We start from the raw sequence: 16,922 nt of genomic DNA on the forward strand, positions 1-16,922 counted from the left end.
GTGACGCCACCAAACTATCTCTTGACAACACAAGGATTGCGAGGAAGGTTCTTCGAAAGCGACACCTCCAGGAACACAACAACGTGCAAGCGCCGTCGTCCCCCGACGCTACAACCGAAAGTCAGATCGTGGGGTTGTATATCAAATTCAAGTAAACTCCGAGAAATGCCTTCATCAGGATAACGACACAAAGAATACCTCCGTTGTAGGTATAACCAAACGATCAGACCTAGGGTTTTCACCTGGAGCTCGAGACCTGGTACCAAAAAAGTACAACCCAATTGAAGTCATCATATGTTATCTCCTCCACTAGCCTCGATCCCACCAGCTGAATACGCACACGGTCCTGATCGTAGGTTGGTGAGCCATGGTGAGGGCCATTCGGCACAACATGACGAAGTATTTGGCGGGGAGAAACGAGACCAGCACGAGCAAAAACCCTAGGTTGGAACGCTCCGGGGGCCCGCACCATACTCGCAAGCGGAAACAGATGGTTGATCTACATAAGACAGTAGCACTACACGTAGCCATTATCTATGCGATCCTTGACACTGACCATGAACCACGCGACATAGAAAATCACCATTGTCTCGGGACCGGAAGTTTGAAACTCCTGAGGCGATGCCATCCGACCATCGCCGCGACCACTAAGGTCTGTGGCAGTGTCAGCCAACATCATACTAGCCAGATCCACGGTGCCACCGGCTTTCGTCGGAGAAAACGTGAAGAAGTTTGACTTAGGATAAACCTAACGGTTTTGATAGAATTCTTCTAGCTGAGTTTTAGTTATGTCTCATTTATAATTTATGTTTTATAATCATTGGATGAGGCTATAAGATGCGTGTGTGCTCCTATTTTTAATACGAATTACGAATTCAGTGGTATAATTTTTGCTTCCGTTGAAGTCGGTCTCTCGTTGGTTAAATTTACGATTAACCTTAGATGACGGAAAACAAGGACACACTATACTATAGAATGGAGGCCTTTATTTTATTTTATTTTAAATGAGATCAAATTATATCTCATCTAGATGAGTTCTAAACACTTCCAAAAACTAAATATTTTGAGACGGAAGGGTCATATCAAAAGCATAACCACCACTTTCATGTTTTGTCTTGGTGGCTGTCTTAGTTTGCTCGACCAGCTTTCTTTGTGGTTTCATTTTTTTGTCGTCGCGGCTCCCTTAATTTCGAACGAAGCGAATTTGTACAGAGCTGCCCATGTCCACAGCCAATTACTGTAGCAAGCGCAGCATGGCATGCAAGAACCAAGAAGAGGAGAGGGAGGGAGGTGCGTGTCAGTGGGAACACAGCGCAGGCGGAAAACTAGCTTGGCATGCCTGCCTGCCCATCCCTGTCTTCATCGTCTCCCTCGCTCGGGTCAACAGCGCTGCCCCCATCTCATAATTATCCCCTACCCATGGCATGCATGGCAGCAGCTAGCACGCAGGCATATGCCCCTGCGCCCCATCTGAAACCCCTCCTTTGTCCCCGACCTTTTGTCTCTTCCTGTTCTCCCTCCCCGCCCCCTCCTTGCTCTCCTACGCAAGCACCATTAAACGCCACTCCTCCGTGCTCAGCTCTACCTCCCCTCTCTCCCCTCCTTAGTTTCCTAGCTACTACCAACTACTACTGAACTGCGATAGCTGAGGTGCTGAGTTGGAGCGGTATATAAGCTGGCCCGGATGGTCGAGGTCGACCACTGGCTCAGCTCCCGCTGGCATACGCAAAGCACACACGATCTTTTGCTGTGTCGGCTGGTGTCTGCTTCCGCTGAAATAATCTGAGCTCCAAGCTATAGCTAGCCAGATCGATGACCATGGCGCCTAGAACAGCCAGCAGGGAGGCGAACTGCGCCGGCGCCGGCGGCGTGAGGCAGTACAACCGGTCCAAGGTGCCGCGCCTCCGGTGGACGAGCGCCCTGCACCGCTGCTTCGTCCACGCCATTCACAGCCTCGGAGGCCACGACAGTACGTCCTCCGTCATCGCGCGGCCGATCATGAGTATATGGGGGTGGCGTCGGCCGGTCTAACTAACGCGCGCGCGTGGCGTGTGCATGCATGCGTTGCAGGGGCGACGCCGAAGCGGGTGCTGCAGCTGATGGGGGTGGGAGGGCTCACCATTTCTCATGTCAAAAGCCATCTGCAGGTCTGTCAATCTATTATTATTAGCATGGTACTTCCTCCGTAAAACAATAGTATTGTAAACTAATATAAGATCGTTTAGATCGCTTATTGCACGTCGATGGATCTTACTCCCTCTGTACCATAATCTTTGTTGTTGGGGAACTAGTGTAAGTTCCCCTAACGACAAGTATTTTAGTATTTTGATACATAGAGAGTAGATGCGCATGCATGATCTTGACCTGCATGTGAATTAATGGAGTGTTCCTTTCCTTTTGTTCGACGGAGTTACTGATGATTAATGTTGTCTGTTTGTTTGAAGCAGATGTACAGGAACATGAAGAATGATCTTGGAATGCAAGGTACACTTATGTGCATAATTCTAAGGTCACATATGCACAGGTGCATGCATATATACTCTTTATATAGCATTCGTGCTGTCCAACGTTATATTTTCCAAAAATATCACAAACTAAGCTACTAAAGCAAGCATATAGTTAACTAAAAAGGAAATCTCCTCGTGGACCATTGGTTGTTGGGTCATCTAAAAAACATTGCTGCACGCCCAGCTTGCTAATTACCCAGCAAAACTTGCAACAAAGCAAAACACTGGTGGAACTTGATAGTCTTTAAACGCAGTCTTTGTGTAGTACTTACTCCGTCCGAAAATACTTGTTATATAAATGAATGTATCTATATGTTAGTCCTACATACATTTATTTTTATCAATTTGTGGGACAAGTAATTTCAAATGGAGGGAGTATGCACTATTGCTTGTCTCAGAAAAAAAAAACTATGATGACGCAGATTCGTCTATGTGCACATGTGCATGGGTGACATGCAGGAATGCAAGCATGCATGTACACTACTCCGCCACAACCACAGCATGCATGCATGCTTTGTCACTGTAAAAATAATAATAATAAAAGGTGCATGCATGCTTTGTCACTGTAAAAATAATAATAATAATAGGTGCATGCATGCTACTCTGCATCATACTACGAGAGCAGCCCAGCTAATTCCTTTTGGCCAATGTTGTGGTGGATGGAGCACAGGCCGGATGCAGCCAGCAGTGCAACAGTCGTCGGGCCAGGAGGGGCACACACGCTCAGCAGGAGGATGCATGGAAGTCTGCACCGACGAAGATGAGGAGTGGCATGTCCCCGGCTACGACTCGCCAATGCCTAGAAAGGAGTCGACGCCGCTGCCGCTCCACCCGCAACTGAAAAGGTCACCACCTTTTTCATACCCACTTTCCCTTTTCTTCTTCACCCGGTTATTCACTCAATATGTCTGCTTATTTTCCCTGCATGGCACTCCGAACGTACCGTACTCCATCCGTTCCTTTATAGTCTGCATATAAGATTTGATCAAAGTTAGGTGATACAAAGTTTGATCAAATATATATTAAAAGGTATCAACATCTATAATACGAAACCCTATATCTTATGAAAATTAATATCATGATGCATCTACTAATATTGATTTTATATTATAAATGTTGATATTTTGTTTAATAAATCTAGTCAAAGTTTATGAAGTTTGACTTTGATCAAATCTTATATATGCGGACTAAAAAGAAACGGAGGGGGTACCTAGCTAGGTGTACGAGTCAAGGCACAAATTATGCATGACGACAATTCAGACCAGAACCCCTAGTTTGCATTCACCTTTTTATTTTTCAATCTTGAGGTGCCACAACCGTATATTCCAAGATAGATATAGTAGGAATCTAAAGGGAAAAAAAGACCCTCGGCCTATACAATTGCTAAAATACGACATGTGCTCGTGTGGACGTGACTAGATCTCTGTCGATTGAAAATTAACTAAGTCTCAGTCGAATGACAAAATATATAAAAAAAGAATCGCTTTAAGTAAGTTTTGCTTGAATCTACACGTAAGATCTCATGAATATAGCATCCATGCAATTGACTGAGATCTAGCCATCCCTTTGTGGAATTCGTTTATTTCTAAAGAGATGGATGTATCCTCAACCCTCTGCATCGACGGTGATGCACACAGCCTGTATCAACGTGGAATATTTGTCGAGCAAGACTGCCAACGTGTTCCCCTGGAAACCTAGCTAGTACACATATATTCACTTTGTCCAGGGTTCCATAACTCATGTCCTACATAACAAGATATTTGCTTACCATTGATAATCAGTGTATGTAAGAAACTTAGTTCACTCTAAATGATCAACAGGAGAGCAGGGGAATCTGAGCCGGGGACGGGGACGAGGGAGGAGGCGAGCGCGAGCCCCACGAGCCTGCTGAGAGTGCAAGGAGGAGGAGGAATATGCGAGTCGTCGTCGAGCCACGCACCGGCAGCCGGTGGCAACTACTACCTGCGTATGAATATGAACATGGTACAGGAGCAGGCCGTACTGCAAGCGGCGCCCGTGGCGGCGGCTCGCTTGGTGGAGCCCCGCGGTTTGACGGCGCTGGGAATACAGCAGAAGCAGCGGCAGCGGCGAGGGCCGTGGATGCCTGCAAGGTTGCACGGCGGCGGCGACGGCGAACCCGCCGCCTCCGAGCTCAAGTTCTTGGGGTTCCTGGTCGCTCCGGGACATCCTCCCCGTGCTGCCAGCCGCTGCGACGGCCACCCTTTTGAGGTATGTGCGTAATTAAGTACACTGTGCTTATGTTATGTATAAGTATATATCAGTTTCTATCTACATATGGTCAGAGGGACAAAGCGTATGGAGCAGTAGAGCACGGTTTGTCCAGTCCCTCTGCGAAATCGATTATATTTCTGTGTGCATGTGCTTGGATCGATTCGATAGATGACCAAGCGTGCACATACTGGTGATTTTTTGTCCGTTGTTGCCGACAGCTACTACTGCTGCACGCAGTGAATTGCTGAAAGCTCGGTTGTAATTCATACGCGCAGTGGGCGACACCGAGTGATTGATCAGTGCCACGTTTACTTTTGCATTTGCGTTTGCATGATATCAAGTTCAAAGTTTGGTCCTTAAAGAGCCAGACGGAATTATCGACCTTGAGTACTTTGGAATTTCAGGTTAGAGCATCTTCAACAACCACGCAACCGTCGTACGCGTTAAAAATATTTTGTAATATCGAAATAGCGAATTTTAACGCGTGGAAGAGCGCTGGCTCCAACGGCCGTCGTAAAAATTTGCATGCGCGAGCCGCTCCAGCAAAAACCCGGCCCGCATGCCGAGTGGGTGCCGAGCAGCAGTGGCGGCCGGACGCTGTTCATCGAAGGAACAAGGCGTGCGAGGGGCGGCGGCGGGTAGAGGGAGATGGAGGAAGCAGCGGTGGCGCGGGGATAGGCAGGGGAAGCGCCCTCGGATCGTCGGAGCAAATGGGATGGCGCGGACGGCGACGCCAGAGCCTGGATCTAGTGGTGGATGGAAGACGCGTGCGAGTCGTCGTTGTCCAGCGTGTAGGAGCGGGCGTTCTAAATAAACGGCATGCGATGCCGTGTCGTCCCGTGCGTTGAACTATTTATGACGCACGCGTTTTTTAAGCCTTTGTTGAAACGTTTGGAGCGACTACGCACATGCAAAAGAATGTATTTTTTTAATACGATGGTTATATAGAGCGACTGTTAGGGATCCTCTTAATACATAGTAGTACTACTTACTACTACGTTCCTGCTCGTACAAAAGTAAAGATCTAACAGTGGGGTTGATTGTCATGCATGCAGGTGGGCACGCCTCCTACCCGCCCCGCGGCACACGGAGCCAGCCTCACCGACGGTGCCCATCCGTGCAGACTCGAGCCGCCGGGCAACCTCGTCGACGGCGGGTTCACGAATCCGATGTCGACAACCGTGGCCGGCGAACGCGACGGTGGCTGCTCCCTCTCGCTGTCGCTAGCGCTGGCACTGTGCCCGGCCGCAGACGGGAGCCTGCTCTCGTCGTCGTTGTCATCTTCGTCGTCGTCGTCGTGCGGAAGCCGGATCAGCCTCGACCTGTCGCTGTCCACGCTCGACTCGTAGAGACCGGCTCTGTGCCCTATGCCCGTATGTACGTGGACTGGTTGGCATGCATGGGCCCTCATGGGCTGTCGTAACAGGTTTTGCCGAGTTGGTCCATGTGAAATAGTATTAGCCTCTAGTTTTAGATTTGTGCAGGCCTCGTCGTGAAGCCCAATGCATCCAAACTCTTTTATGCCCAACGCACTAACTCGAGTATTTATCCCTTAGAAAAAACTTATCGGAGTGTTTTCCCTAAAAAACAAACTAACTGGGGTATAAAATAAAATTCCCGGAAAGAGAAGAAAGTGTACAATGTTCAATGCTTGGAATCACTACGTAGACTAGAGCGATATCTGCTCTTCGAAGCCTTCGCAAAGTTATTCCTGAGCTTTTCTGCTGGCCAGATGTGATGCAATGCATTTCCACCACTTGTTGGCACTAGAGCGCTTGGGTTGTTTTCTTCTCATGTATCAGGATTAGAAGGGGTGTGTGTACATGTTTTTTTATGTCTTCTATATCTAAAAGGCCAAAAATGATAAACATACAAAGACTTACAAAGGTTTACATGCTAACTAGGATTTTTTTTAACTAACCTCCCCCCCCCCTGATTTTCAAAGGGGGTGGGGCCTTCACCCCCTTAATCTCCAATTAAAATCCACCTGTCTGTAAAACTCCTGTAAACCTATGTATGTGTAGCATTACTGCTAAAAGGTCATCTAAGCACTCGACATGTATGACATAGGCCCACCCCAACATAAAACCATGCATAAGAAAAAAAAATCCACTTCAACATGCAAAAGTGCATGCAAGTTTTTTTATATTACATTATGATATATATACTTTTTACAACTAGATAATAATCAAATACAAAAAGTTATATGTATTTTCAGTTTTAGTTCTTATATTATTGTCAAATATTCATGTTTCATACAACTAAAACCCATTGAAATATATTCCAAAACATTCTCGTAACAACCGGCCAGGTACTGTCTTGTATATATAAAAGAAGCCCCTAGGCTCCCAGCCTTTCGCGGTCGCAGGGACAACCCCCTCCCCGCTCTAATAATGATCACATAGACGTTTGGCATTTTTATTTGCTAAGGTGTAAACTTTAAATTTAAATACATTATAAAACAAGCGTCCTAATTACGAATGGTCCTCGTGTCAATAATTTTGAAACTAGATACCATGTTCTTATGCAAGAAAAAGAAACTTCATTGATCCAAGGTTTCATGAAAGAATCTGGCTTAAAAGCCTAATGTTGTTAAAATAAGATGGATATAATATTCTTTGTCACACATGCATGAAGATAACAAACTGTGCTAAGTGGAAGACTTCATGGCTCTCCAACACTATCTTATAAATCACAGGTGCCCGCTTGGCCATTGCGTCGTCGTTGCCACTAACTCACTATCATCAGACCATGGCCATTGAACCGGGAATCAACACGACTAGGGTTAGTCCCAGGGCAGTGAGTGAAGGCCAAACAATGAGGCAACACCAAGGGACTGAAGAATAGAGGTGGATTGAAGCTGTATTGGGAGGGAACGACACGAGATACGGTCGGCGTCTCTGCTAGTAACAGAGGCCACATTGTCGGCTTGGTTAAGAGAGCGAGGCGTCCAGGAGAGAGAGAGAAAGAGAACCAGTGGAGAGGGTGTGAGGCCACAACGAAACACGAGCCAAAGTGTCGTGAAGTGGGGCCACCACCAAGTTTTTCAAGGGTTCTATGATGCTTTGAAGGGCCGACGCAGAAAGAGTATTTTTTTTATCGAATAACGAAGTGTCGTGAAGGATGTGACAAACATTTTACCTGGGACATGGTAGAATTTTATTGCACTTATTTTTGGCCATCTATATAGTTGAGCAAGAAAAATGACAATCTTGTATTAACTTGCAAGCTAAATGTCACCCCCACCTTTGAAAAAAAGACTTAAATATGTACTATTTTTTTAACACAGTAAAGACGCAAGTGTCCATATAAATGCGCATACATTCACCCTTATGAATACACACACGCACATTCTACCCCTATGAGCACCTTCAATAGACTGAGCCGTCATATCATCTTGAACTTTACGAAGTTATCATAGGCACCTCGTCATCGACGAAAACGTCTCCTCACATTGAATGTGCATCGTCAGAAATCATAAAATAAATAGAAGAATAAATACAAGCACTAGGATTTAAACTTTTATGGATTAGGAATACTATAGTCCGTCTAACCGTTCAATCATAAGTTGGTTCGTTAAATATGTACTATTTGTGAGGTTAAGTACCGCAAAATTGTTCTGCAGAGGAGGAACACAAACGTGCATGGGGTTAATGACATCTTTAATTTTTTTTACTTAAGAAAAAACAGCATGACTCACGTGGGAGCCCTTGAAGGCATGAAATGGCCCACGATGCAATTACATCGCGAAGTCCTGGATGCATCGATCCCTAGGTAGCACCTTGCTACTCTGGTCCAGTGAAAGGTGCACACGTATCCAGTTGCAGCACGTGACGTACCTAAATGAAACTAGGTAGGTCGGTCGATGGGTCAAGTGTGGATGCGATCTTGCACATTCGCCTTTTTTTTAAGGCGAAACAGCATGACTTCTAGTGACTTTAAATTTTTTTATATATTTTTGTTTTGTTCTATTAGAATTGTACTCTAGTAGTCGCTGACGCTTTTCATGCTTTGATGATCAGTAGCTCAATCACTCGGCGGCGGTGTTTGACTTTCTCGGGCTGTTTGGTTCGTCTAAGGTTGTCACGTCTAACCTTAGTCATGCGACAATACCTTAGGCATGTGTTTGGTTCATTGTCACACCTATGCCTGTCACATTTTTAGTTATATGGTTCACATGTCATACATTTAATTTTTTGCTAAATCTTGCCACATTTATGATGTTTATTTTGTTAGGCACACTTTTTATGACAACCACACTTTGCCTACAACAATAATCGATCGAGCTCCGCCGTTCATCCGGCTCCCAAGTCTACGAGCAGTGGAGCACTATATATACATGCACGATGACACGCTCCAAGAAGCCCGCGCCGAAGTCAACCACACTCTCCTCTCCTCTCCTCTCCTCTGCCTCGGCCAAACTGATCATGGACTCCGGCGATTGGGGCCTCGAGGCCGTCGTGAGGAGCTGCGGCGGCTCGACCGTAGTCCCCGGCTCGGAAGCAGAGCCAGAGCCTCCAGCTGCACGGGCTCGCCGAGGAGTCGCCGCCCGTGTGGAGTTCGTCGGGCAACGAATGAAAGTGGCGGCCTCCTCGTCGTTGTACGACGTCCTGGAGGTGCCTCAGCCGCCATTTTCCATCACGCCGTCGTCGGCTTCCCATGAGCGCAGCATGTTCTTCTCCCTCCTGTCTGCCTCGACGTCCAGGCAGACGCTGCCGGGAAGGAAGCAGGCTGGCCGGAAACCGGGCGCTGGTGCTCCCACTCCCAGACGGCCGAAAAGAAGGTACTCCACGTATGTTCAATCGTTGGTATAAATGTTCACGTCAACAGCCAACAACACATCATATAAACTCTTCAATGGAGTGTATGTTAACCGTATGTAAAATAACTAAACGGGTCCATTAAATATTAAAGAAATGACCATACTTATCTCGAAGCTTGTGCATGAACCGTTGCTTCAAGTTCGTACGATTTCATTCTTTTTTTTATTATGTGTCATGTTATTAAAATCGTCTAAGTGACAATTTTATCGACGATGATTATATGACTATTGGAGATGCCCTAAAGATGATCATGTATATCGTATGAAGCGATGATCATTGCTACATGTTTGGTTGGGTCGATGCAGCAAGAAGAATGTGGTGCGGTTGGTGCCGGTGGCCGACGGCGGCGTCAACAACAGCACCGTGGATGACCTGTGGGCGTGGCGCAAGTACGGCCAGAAACCTATCAAGGGCTCCCCGCATCCTCGGTAATCAACCGTTCCTTCTCCCATGAATCCAAGCCCCTCCACCAGACGTGGGAGACTGAAAAATGCTAGCTTGTGCAGAGCGTACTACAAGTGCAGCAGCCTCAGAGCGTGCACGGCGCGGAAGCTGGTGGACCGCAGCCCGGCCGAGCCCGAGGCGCTCATCGTCACGTACATCGACGACCATTGCCACGCCGTGCCCGTGCTGATCAACACGCTCGCCGGCACCGCCCACCACCCACCCAAGTCACCGCGCGGCACGACGGCGTCAGGCGAGGCGGCCCCGGCCAGCCGCGAGGTGGACGACGCCGACGTACCGTCTTCCATCGCTGCGGAGTTGGCGGACGACAAGTCCAAGCTCCGGGCACGGGCGCGCGTGGAGCTGGACGATTTCTTCGGCTCTTTCCAGTTTCCACAACACCGTGTTTTCGAGGACGTGGGCGACCACGTTTGAGCACGACGGGGTTTCCCTGTAGTTTGGGAAGCTGATTTGCACAAAAAATAGGCAGTGTCTACTGCTACCTCCCATTGTAAATACACAACCTCAGCGTGTGTATGTCTTTCTTATTCTTAAGCTCATAAATGTGGATGGGTTTTAATTGTAGTTTATGGAGTGGCTCAGGATGATCGTAAAGATGAATTCCCGGAGGAAATGCTTGTTACCTGTCGTAACGTTGATATTCCCTATATTATTGGGGGTGATTTTAATATCATTAGAGGGATGCATGATAAGAACAAGAGACCTGGCAATCTCAAGTTTGTTGCAAAGTTTAATGATGTTATTCATTCATTAGGCCTAAGAGAGATTGATATGGGGGGGGGGGGGGGGGGAGTATACGTGGACTAATAAACAGAGTCATCCTACTTTGGAAATATTGGACAGGGTATTAATGAGCTTTAGCTGGGAAGGATTATATCCTCTGGTTTCGGTTCGTAAACTGGTCCGGGAGGTGTCTGATCATAATCCCTTGTTATTATCGACGGGATCGGATGAAAGGAGTGCTCGTGTGAATAGGGTGTTTAGATTTGAACTTTCCTGGCTTAAGCATGAAGACTTTTTCCCAGAAGCTAAGAGCATCTGGGAACAATATCTCAGGGCGGAAGACCCTATTGATATTCTCAATATAAAATTAAAGCGCATTAAGAAATACTTTAAAGGCTGGGGATCAAACAAGTTTGGTCATAGTAGGAAGAGAAAAGATGAGATTAGAAGAGAATTAGAGGAGATTGAGAGGTTGGAGGAGATGGGCCCTTTAGATCCTGTTGTGTATGAAAAGAGGACACTCTTGTGTGCTGAATATAATGAGATCCTTAATAATGATGAGCTTTTTTGGCTCCAGCAGTCTAATGAGAGATGGTTGTTAAAAGGGGATCGAAACACAAATTTTTTTCATAGAGTGGCTAATGGTAGGAAAAGGAAGAATACGATTCATTCTTTTGTTAATGGGGATGTGGTGATTGAGGGGACCGAAAACCTGTTGAAGCATGCAACTGACTTTTATAAGGGGTTGTTTGGTCCTGCTAATGGGAACATGTTTCACCTGGACCCTAATACTTGGTCTATGGAGGAAAAAAATTAGTGTGGATGATTATGCTTTCATTACTAGAAGGTTCACGGAGGAGGAGGTGAAGAAGGCCTTGTTTTCTATGGAAAGCAATAAAGCCCCAGGCCCAGATAATATTCCTGCCGAATTTTATAAGCATTGTTGGAAATTTGTTAAATATGATCTGATGAGATTGTTTGATGCTTTCCATAACAATTCTTTAGATGTGGCTCGTTTAAACTACGGGGTTATCACTTTGCTTCCTAAATTAAATGGAGCCAAAAAGATTCAACAATACAGACCCATTTGTTTGTTGCGTTGTCCTTGTAAGTTGACAACGAAGGTTTTGAATGACAAGGTGGCATTGTACTATGATGTTCTAATTAGTAGGCATCAAAATGCTTTCATTGAACATAAAAATATAATGGATGGCATCCTGACTTTGCATGAAGTTTTGCACCACACTCAGCGTCGAAAAAAATGTGGGATAGTGCCGAAACTGGACTTTGAAAAAGCCTATGATAAGATCAACTGGGATTTCCTCTTGGAGTGCCATAGAAACAGAGGTTTTGGAGAAACCTGGTGTGGCTGGATAAAAAAGATCATGTATGATGGCACGGTGTGCATTAGGTTGAATAATGAAAAAGGTCCTTATTTCCAAAGTCATAAGGGGGGTTAGACAGGGTGATCCTTTCTCTCCTTTCTTGTTCAATATTGTTGTTGAGGCCTTATCTAAGATGGTGAGAAATGCCCAGAGGGAGAAATTGTTCACCGGTCTTGCCCCTGATCTTATTGGTGATGGTGTTGCTATTCTTCAGTATGCGGATGACACGGTAATATGCTTTGAACATGATGTAGCTGCGGCTGTTAATTTGAAACTCTTTATATATATGTTTGAACTCATGTCGGGGTTAAAGATCAATTTTGAGAAGAGTGAGATTTTTTGTGTGGGAGGTGATGATAATATCTTGAATACTTACGCTGACATGTTTAATTGTCAGACTGGGCACTTTCCTATGAAGTATTTGGGGGTTCCAGTAAGCTTTACTAGACTCAGGTGTGTAGATTGGTTGTTTTTGGATGAAAAATTTCTTAAATGTTGTGAAACTTGGATAGGTAATGCTGCATCTTCGGGAAGTAGGCTGATTCTGATGAACTCATCTCTTACTAATATAGTATATTACTATATGACGATGTTCTTGCTTCCTAAGATGGTCATATACAAACTTGATAAACACAGGAAGAAATTCTTTTGGAGAGAGTTCGAGGGTAATAAGAGATATCACCTCGTTAAGTGGGATCGTATTTGTAGATCCAAAAATAAAGGGGGCCTGGGGGTAAAGAACTTGCATAAACAGAATGTGAGCCTGCTTGTTAAATGGTGGTGGAAGTTAGAAACACAACAAGGGTTGTGGCAAGATGTGATCAGAGCAAAATACTTTAGAAAAGTTGATGTGACATCTATTTCTAGTAAGTTTGTTGATTCTCCTATTTGGAAAGCTATTATGAAAGTTAAACCTCATTATATAGCTGGTAGAGAGGTTGTGTTGAGATCTGGTACTATCACTAGACTGTGGCATGATTTGGTGAATGTTGCCCCACCGCTGAAAAATTCTTATGCTGATCTGTTTTATATCTGTAATCATCAGGATATTACTGTGAGAGATTTTAAAACATGGGAGGGGGATGACTTTTTTAGGAGACAATTGACTCCTCTGTTGGCGGGCCAATGGTCAGAACTGAAGGTAGTTGTTGGTAAATGGGTCTTATCTGATGAACCAGACCAGATTTTGTGGAAGTTTGGGGGTGGTAAAAGGTTCTCTACTAAATCTGTTTATGAGCATTTGGAGAGTAACATTGCTGGTTGTGACTTTCGATGGATCTGGAGTGCAAAGTTGTCTCTTAAGATCCAGATTTTCTTATGGCAACCTTTTCAAGATGCTGTTCTAACGCGAGATGTGATGAGTAGGAGAAAATGAAAAGGTAATCCTAGATGTTCTTTTTGCCCAGAGAGGGAGACTTCGCAACATTTGTGTTTTTCTTGTCCTGTCGCTAGAGTGGTGTGGAGAACAGTGGGATGTATGCTTGGGACCAGCAAAGGTCCTGATAATCTTTGGCAGTTTTATGCTTGGTGCTTTGCTTATTTGCCTAATGGAGTTAGGTTTTATACTTGTGGCCTTGCGGCTATTTGTTGGGCACTGTGGAATTGCCGCAATCGCGCGACATTTGAAAAAAAAGAAGCTGGGATCTCCTTTTGATGTCGTTTATTCTGCTTGTGGGTTCCTCACATATTGGGCAGGGTTATTAACAGGGGAGGACAAACTGACGCTGGAGCGGGAGGCGAAGATGCTGAAGAGGAATGCGTCGAATCTGCTGAGGATCTGTGCGGCCCCGGAGAAGGATTGCTGATGGACGTAGTTTATGATGCTCAGTTGCTTTGGTGGCCTCCCTGCGTGGAGTGGTTTCAGACGTTGACCTATGTTGTTTGCTTACTCGAGTTTCCTAAACTCTTTTGGATGGTTAGTGCGTAGTATGGGTGTTCTTGGATTATCGCCCTATGGTAGGTTGCTCGATGACGAGTGCCTATGTGTAGGTTTTTCAAGAATGCTCTGAACTCGCACCCCTTTTCTGGTTTTTCTTTTGAATTTGGACATTGTATTTCCATTATGTGAGTAATGAAAAGGTGGTTGCCCGGTTTAAAAAATATATATGTGTGGAAACATCCTTCCTTATAAAAAGGTCCAACTCTCACTAAACTAGCAACGTGAGACTAGATATTTTCACCTCTTGCCTTGCACAAATAGGCTGCGTGGCCTCTAAGATTTATTAATTTTTTTCTGAAATTATATATTGGGTTGGCCCATAAATAAACAAAATTCCAGCAATTAATAAATAAAATTGAAACGGATGGAGCAAGAACTAAGAATCAAGACTTATACAATGTGAAAACTTGACCACAAGATCACGACCCAAACGTGTGCATGCATGTACACACGCATAACGAACATAGGCCCGATCGTAGGTTAGTTAGCTCACGCGGCTTGTGATTGCCCCGCTGCTTGCTGAACGTGACCAGCAGCGTTTGCAACCAAACTGATCCACCGGGTTGCCGCTAATTTGAAAACTGCCCTCGCTTGCAGTTGCTGGTTGCAGCTTCTCCATATTTTGGTACTGACGAGACTCGCGTTGTGGCTGTGGTGTAGGCTATGTATAGCTGCCTGTTAATAAAAAGGGCGTGCATTTGGCCTGAATAGGGAGAAGGAAATGCAGCTCAGCAAGGACCAGTCACCAGTGGGTACTTCCTTCGTTTCTAAATATAAGTCTTTTAAAAGATTCTATTAAAGACTAGTATAAATCAATTTATTTTATTTCATACGTGATCCCTAATGAAATCTTTAAAAAAAATTATTTTTAAAAACGAAGTAAGTATATACAATTATACATACTCGAGTCAGGTTCATAGCTGTAGTTCTTCCAATTGGGAAATCCCAGTGTTAGAATGAGCATGTAGGGCTGGCCTTTTGGAAAACGATGGGCATTAAGAGTAAGTATTGCTGTGTATATTTACACTCTATAAAGAGATGGCTCTCGCCAGAGAGGGTATCGCACTTATGAACTTTGTCACCCATATATCCAGCTGGATGAGCTAATATTGATAGTTTGGCCTATCAAACCGAGTAGCTGATGAAAATGGAGGGACGTTTATTGTTTAGCAGGATTGGAAAGAAATATTGAAACATATACTGCCAAATATATATATGAATATGATGGCATCTCAAACGGAGACCCTCAAAGCTCCGGTATACACATGGATTAAGGTGTCTGGACCATTCTTGTTAACTTTTGTCATGCAATGAAGTCCCATATTGACCCGCCAAGTGATCCGGGCGTCCGTTTTTCAATAAATCCGAAACGAACTTGAGAAACTTTATCGAAGTCGGGACATGCACTTGATCAACACAAAGGTTTGGCGTGGTCCTCCTTTTTTTCTCTCTCTCTCCTCACATGCATGGTGTTCCTCCCCTCTCTCTCTTCTTTCAACCGAAGAGCACATCATGATATCCCACCACATCTATGGTCCCTAACTACTTTCTTTCCTCTTAACCAGATTATTTTGTGAATAGCATTAGATGGCTCTCCCCTCCATCATGTTTGCGGGTTAGCGTTGGAGATGTCCTAATAAAACAAATATGGTATGGATATAAACTCCACAAGTAAGAAAAGGCTTGTCCAATATGCATGTCAGCGAGGAGCCGTCAATATGCATGTCAGCGAGGAGCCGTGCCGAGCAGGCATGGATGCCGGATGAGGATCGACACGTGTAATCAGACTGACGAAGATGACATAAGTATCAAATAATTAGTTTTACTGTGGACATTGGGTTAGTTAGTTCTTTGATGAATTGAGTATACTTGGGACTCATTTTTCGTGATGGTAGTAATCAGTGATTCAATCCTTACCGTAATATTTTCTGGTCCCTCCTCCCTTCCCCTCACGTCGCCCCGCGTGCGGAAGAGGGGTGCCCTAGCCATGACCGTCGGGAACCCCCTCCTTTTCTCCTCCCCTCCCTCGCCGACGCCTGAGTCGCGGACGGATGAAGCCCCGTTTTCGTCGATGATGGCGGGGATTGGTGCGTCTCCATGCACGACAGCCTTGGCGCGGGGCATGACAAATGATCTAGGAGCAACGGTTGGCTTTGGGCATTGTCGCGCGGCTGCGCATCGGAGCAAGGAGGCGACGCTAGGTGATCGTTGTGTGAGAGACGATGGGCTGGAGGTGCATGCGTGGTGGTTGGGGACAGAGCCTCCAGCAAATTGGCAGTGATACATCCAGATCTAACAACCGGGCGGTACGGGCCGAAGGCGGCCTTTGCCGCGGGTGACTGCCCCCTACTATAGTGATCTGCTGATGGGGGGTTGGTAGTGCGACATTGGTGGAGGATCTCCCATGCTTCTGCTTATATGCTTGGAGCCTCGACCGGTGGCTGTCCCTATTTCGATGGCAACGGGGGTTCAACACGAGTGTGTGTTGATGGATGGCCGGTGGTAACAAGGACGATCTGAGGAGGAAGGGAGGAGATATCCCGATGATGGGGTTATAGTCCTAGGGTAGGGTCATAGGCCTGCCCTGTAAGTCCTACCCAAAGACTACCCCTCATAAGGGACAAGGCCCTTAGTCAGTTCCGACTGAACTAAGGAGTTTCCATCATCCAGTCGGTAACAGGTCCTCGACCATCCAGTCGGAGGCTAGCATTCGGAGAATATCAAACTAACCGATTGGATTCCACTCCGTACATCGTAACTCCCCCTGGAGGGAAACGGTCGTACGTTTCCAGGTGCATTTATTAGCATTTAGGACGGGCGTTACCTGTAACGTAGGCATTCAATCGCC

The 16,922-nt window shown here is 45.7% G+C and overlaps 1 protein-coding gene and 1 pseudogene across 2 annotated transcripts; both read left to right on the forward strand.

Annotated features, from left to right (window-relative positions):
- Positions 1–1,525: 1,525 nt before the first annotated feature.
- LOC123447332 (myb family transcription factor MOF1-like) lies at positions 1,526–6,212 on the forward strand. Of its 2 annotated transcripts, none has more exons than XM_045123925.1 (6): positions 1,526–1,969; positions 2,071–2,147; positions 2,448–2,484; positions 3,178–3,352; positions 4,328–4,736; positions 4,811–5,157. In XM_045123925.1, exons 1-6 carry the CDS (start codon positions 1,813–1,815, stop codon positions 4,931–4,933), a joined length of 978 nt encoding a protein of 325 aa, XP_044979860.1. In that variant the 5' UTR covers positions 1,526–1,812; the 3' UTR covers positions 4,934–5,157. The 2 variants fall into 2 exon arrangements, with proteins under 2 accessions (XP_044979860.1, XP_044979859.1); XM_045123924.1 differs by lacking the exon at positions 4,811–5,157 and adding an exon at positions 5,795–6,212 and having other exon boundaries at positions 1,577–1,969.
- A 2,954-nt stretch (positions 6,213–9,166) lies between these two features.
- Positions 9,167–10,463, forward strand: LOC123450847 (annotated as a pseudogene).
- The last annotated feature ends 6,459 nt before the right edge of the window (positions 10,464–16,922 follow it).

Source organism: Hordeum vulgare, chromosome 4H (assembly GCF_904849725.1).
Source record: "Hordeum vulgare subsp. vulgare chromosome 4H, MorexV3_pseudomolecules_assembly, whole genome shotgun sequence".
Lineage (NCBI taxonomy): Eukaryota > Viridiplantae > Streptophyta > Magnoliopsida > Poales > Poaceae > Hordeum > Hordeum vulgare.

What these genes read in the sequence shown, in the direction of transcription:
- LOC123447332 (XM_045123924.1), top strand. Translation starts at nt 1,813, where the DNA reads ATGACCATGGCGCCTAGAACAGCCAGCAGGGAGGCGAACTGCGCCGGC. An exon ending in CTCCACCCGCAACTGAAAAG is followed by an intron (nt 3,353 to 4,327) that starts GTCACCACCTTT and finishes AATGATCAACAG; the next exon opens with GAGAGCAGGGGAATCTGAGC. An exon ending in GCGACGGCCACCCTTTTGAG is followed by an intron (nt 4,737 to 5,794) that starts GTATGTGCGTAA and finishes TCATGCATGCAG; the next exon opens with GTGGGCACGCCTCCTACCCG.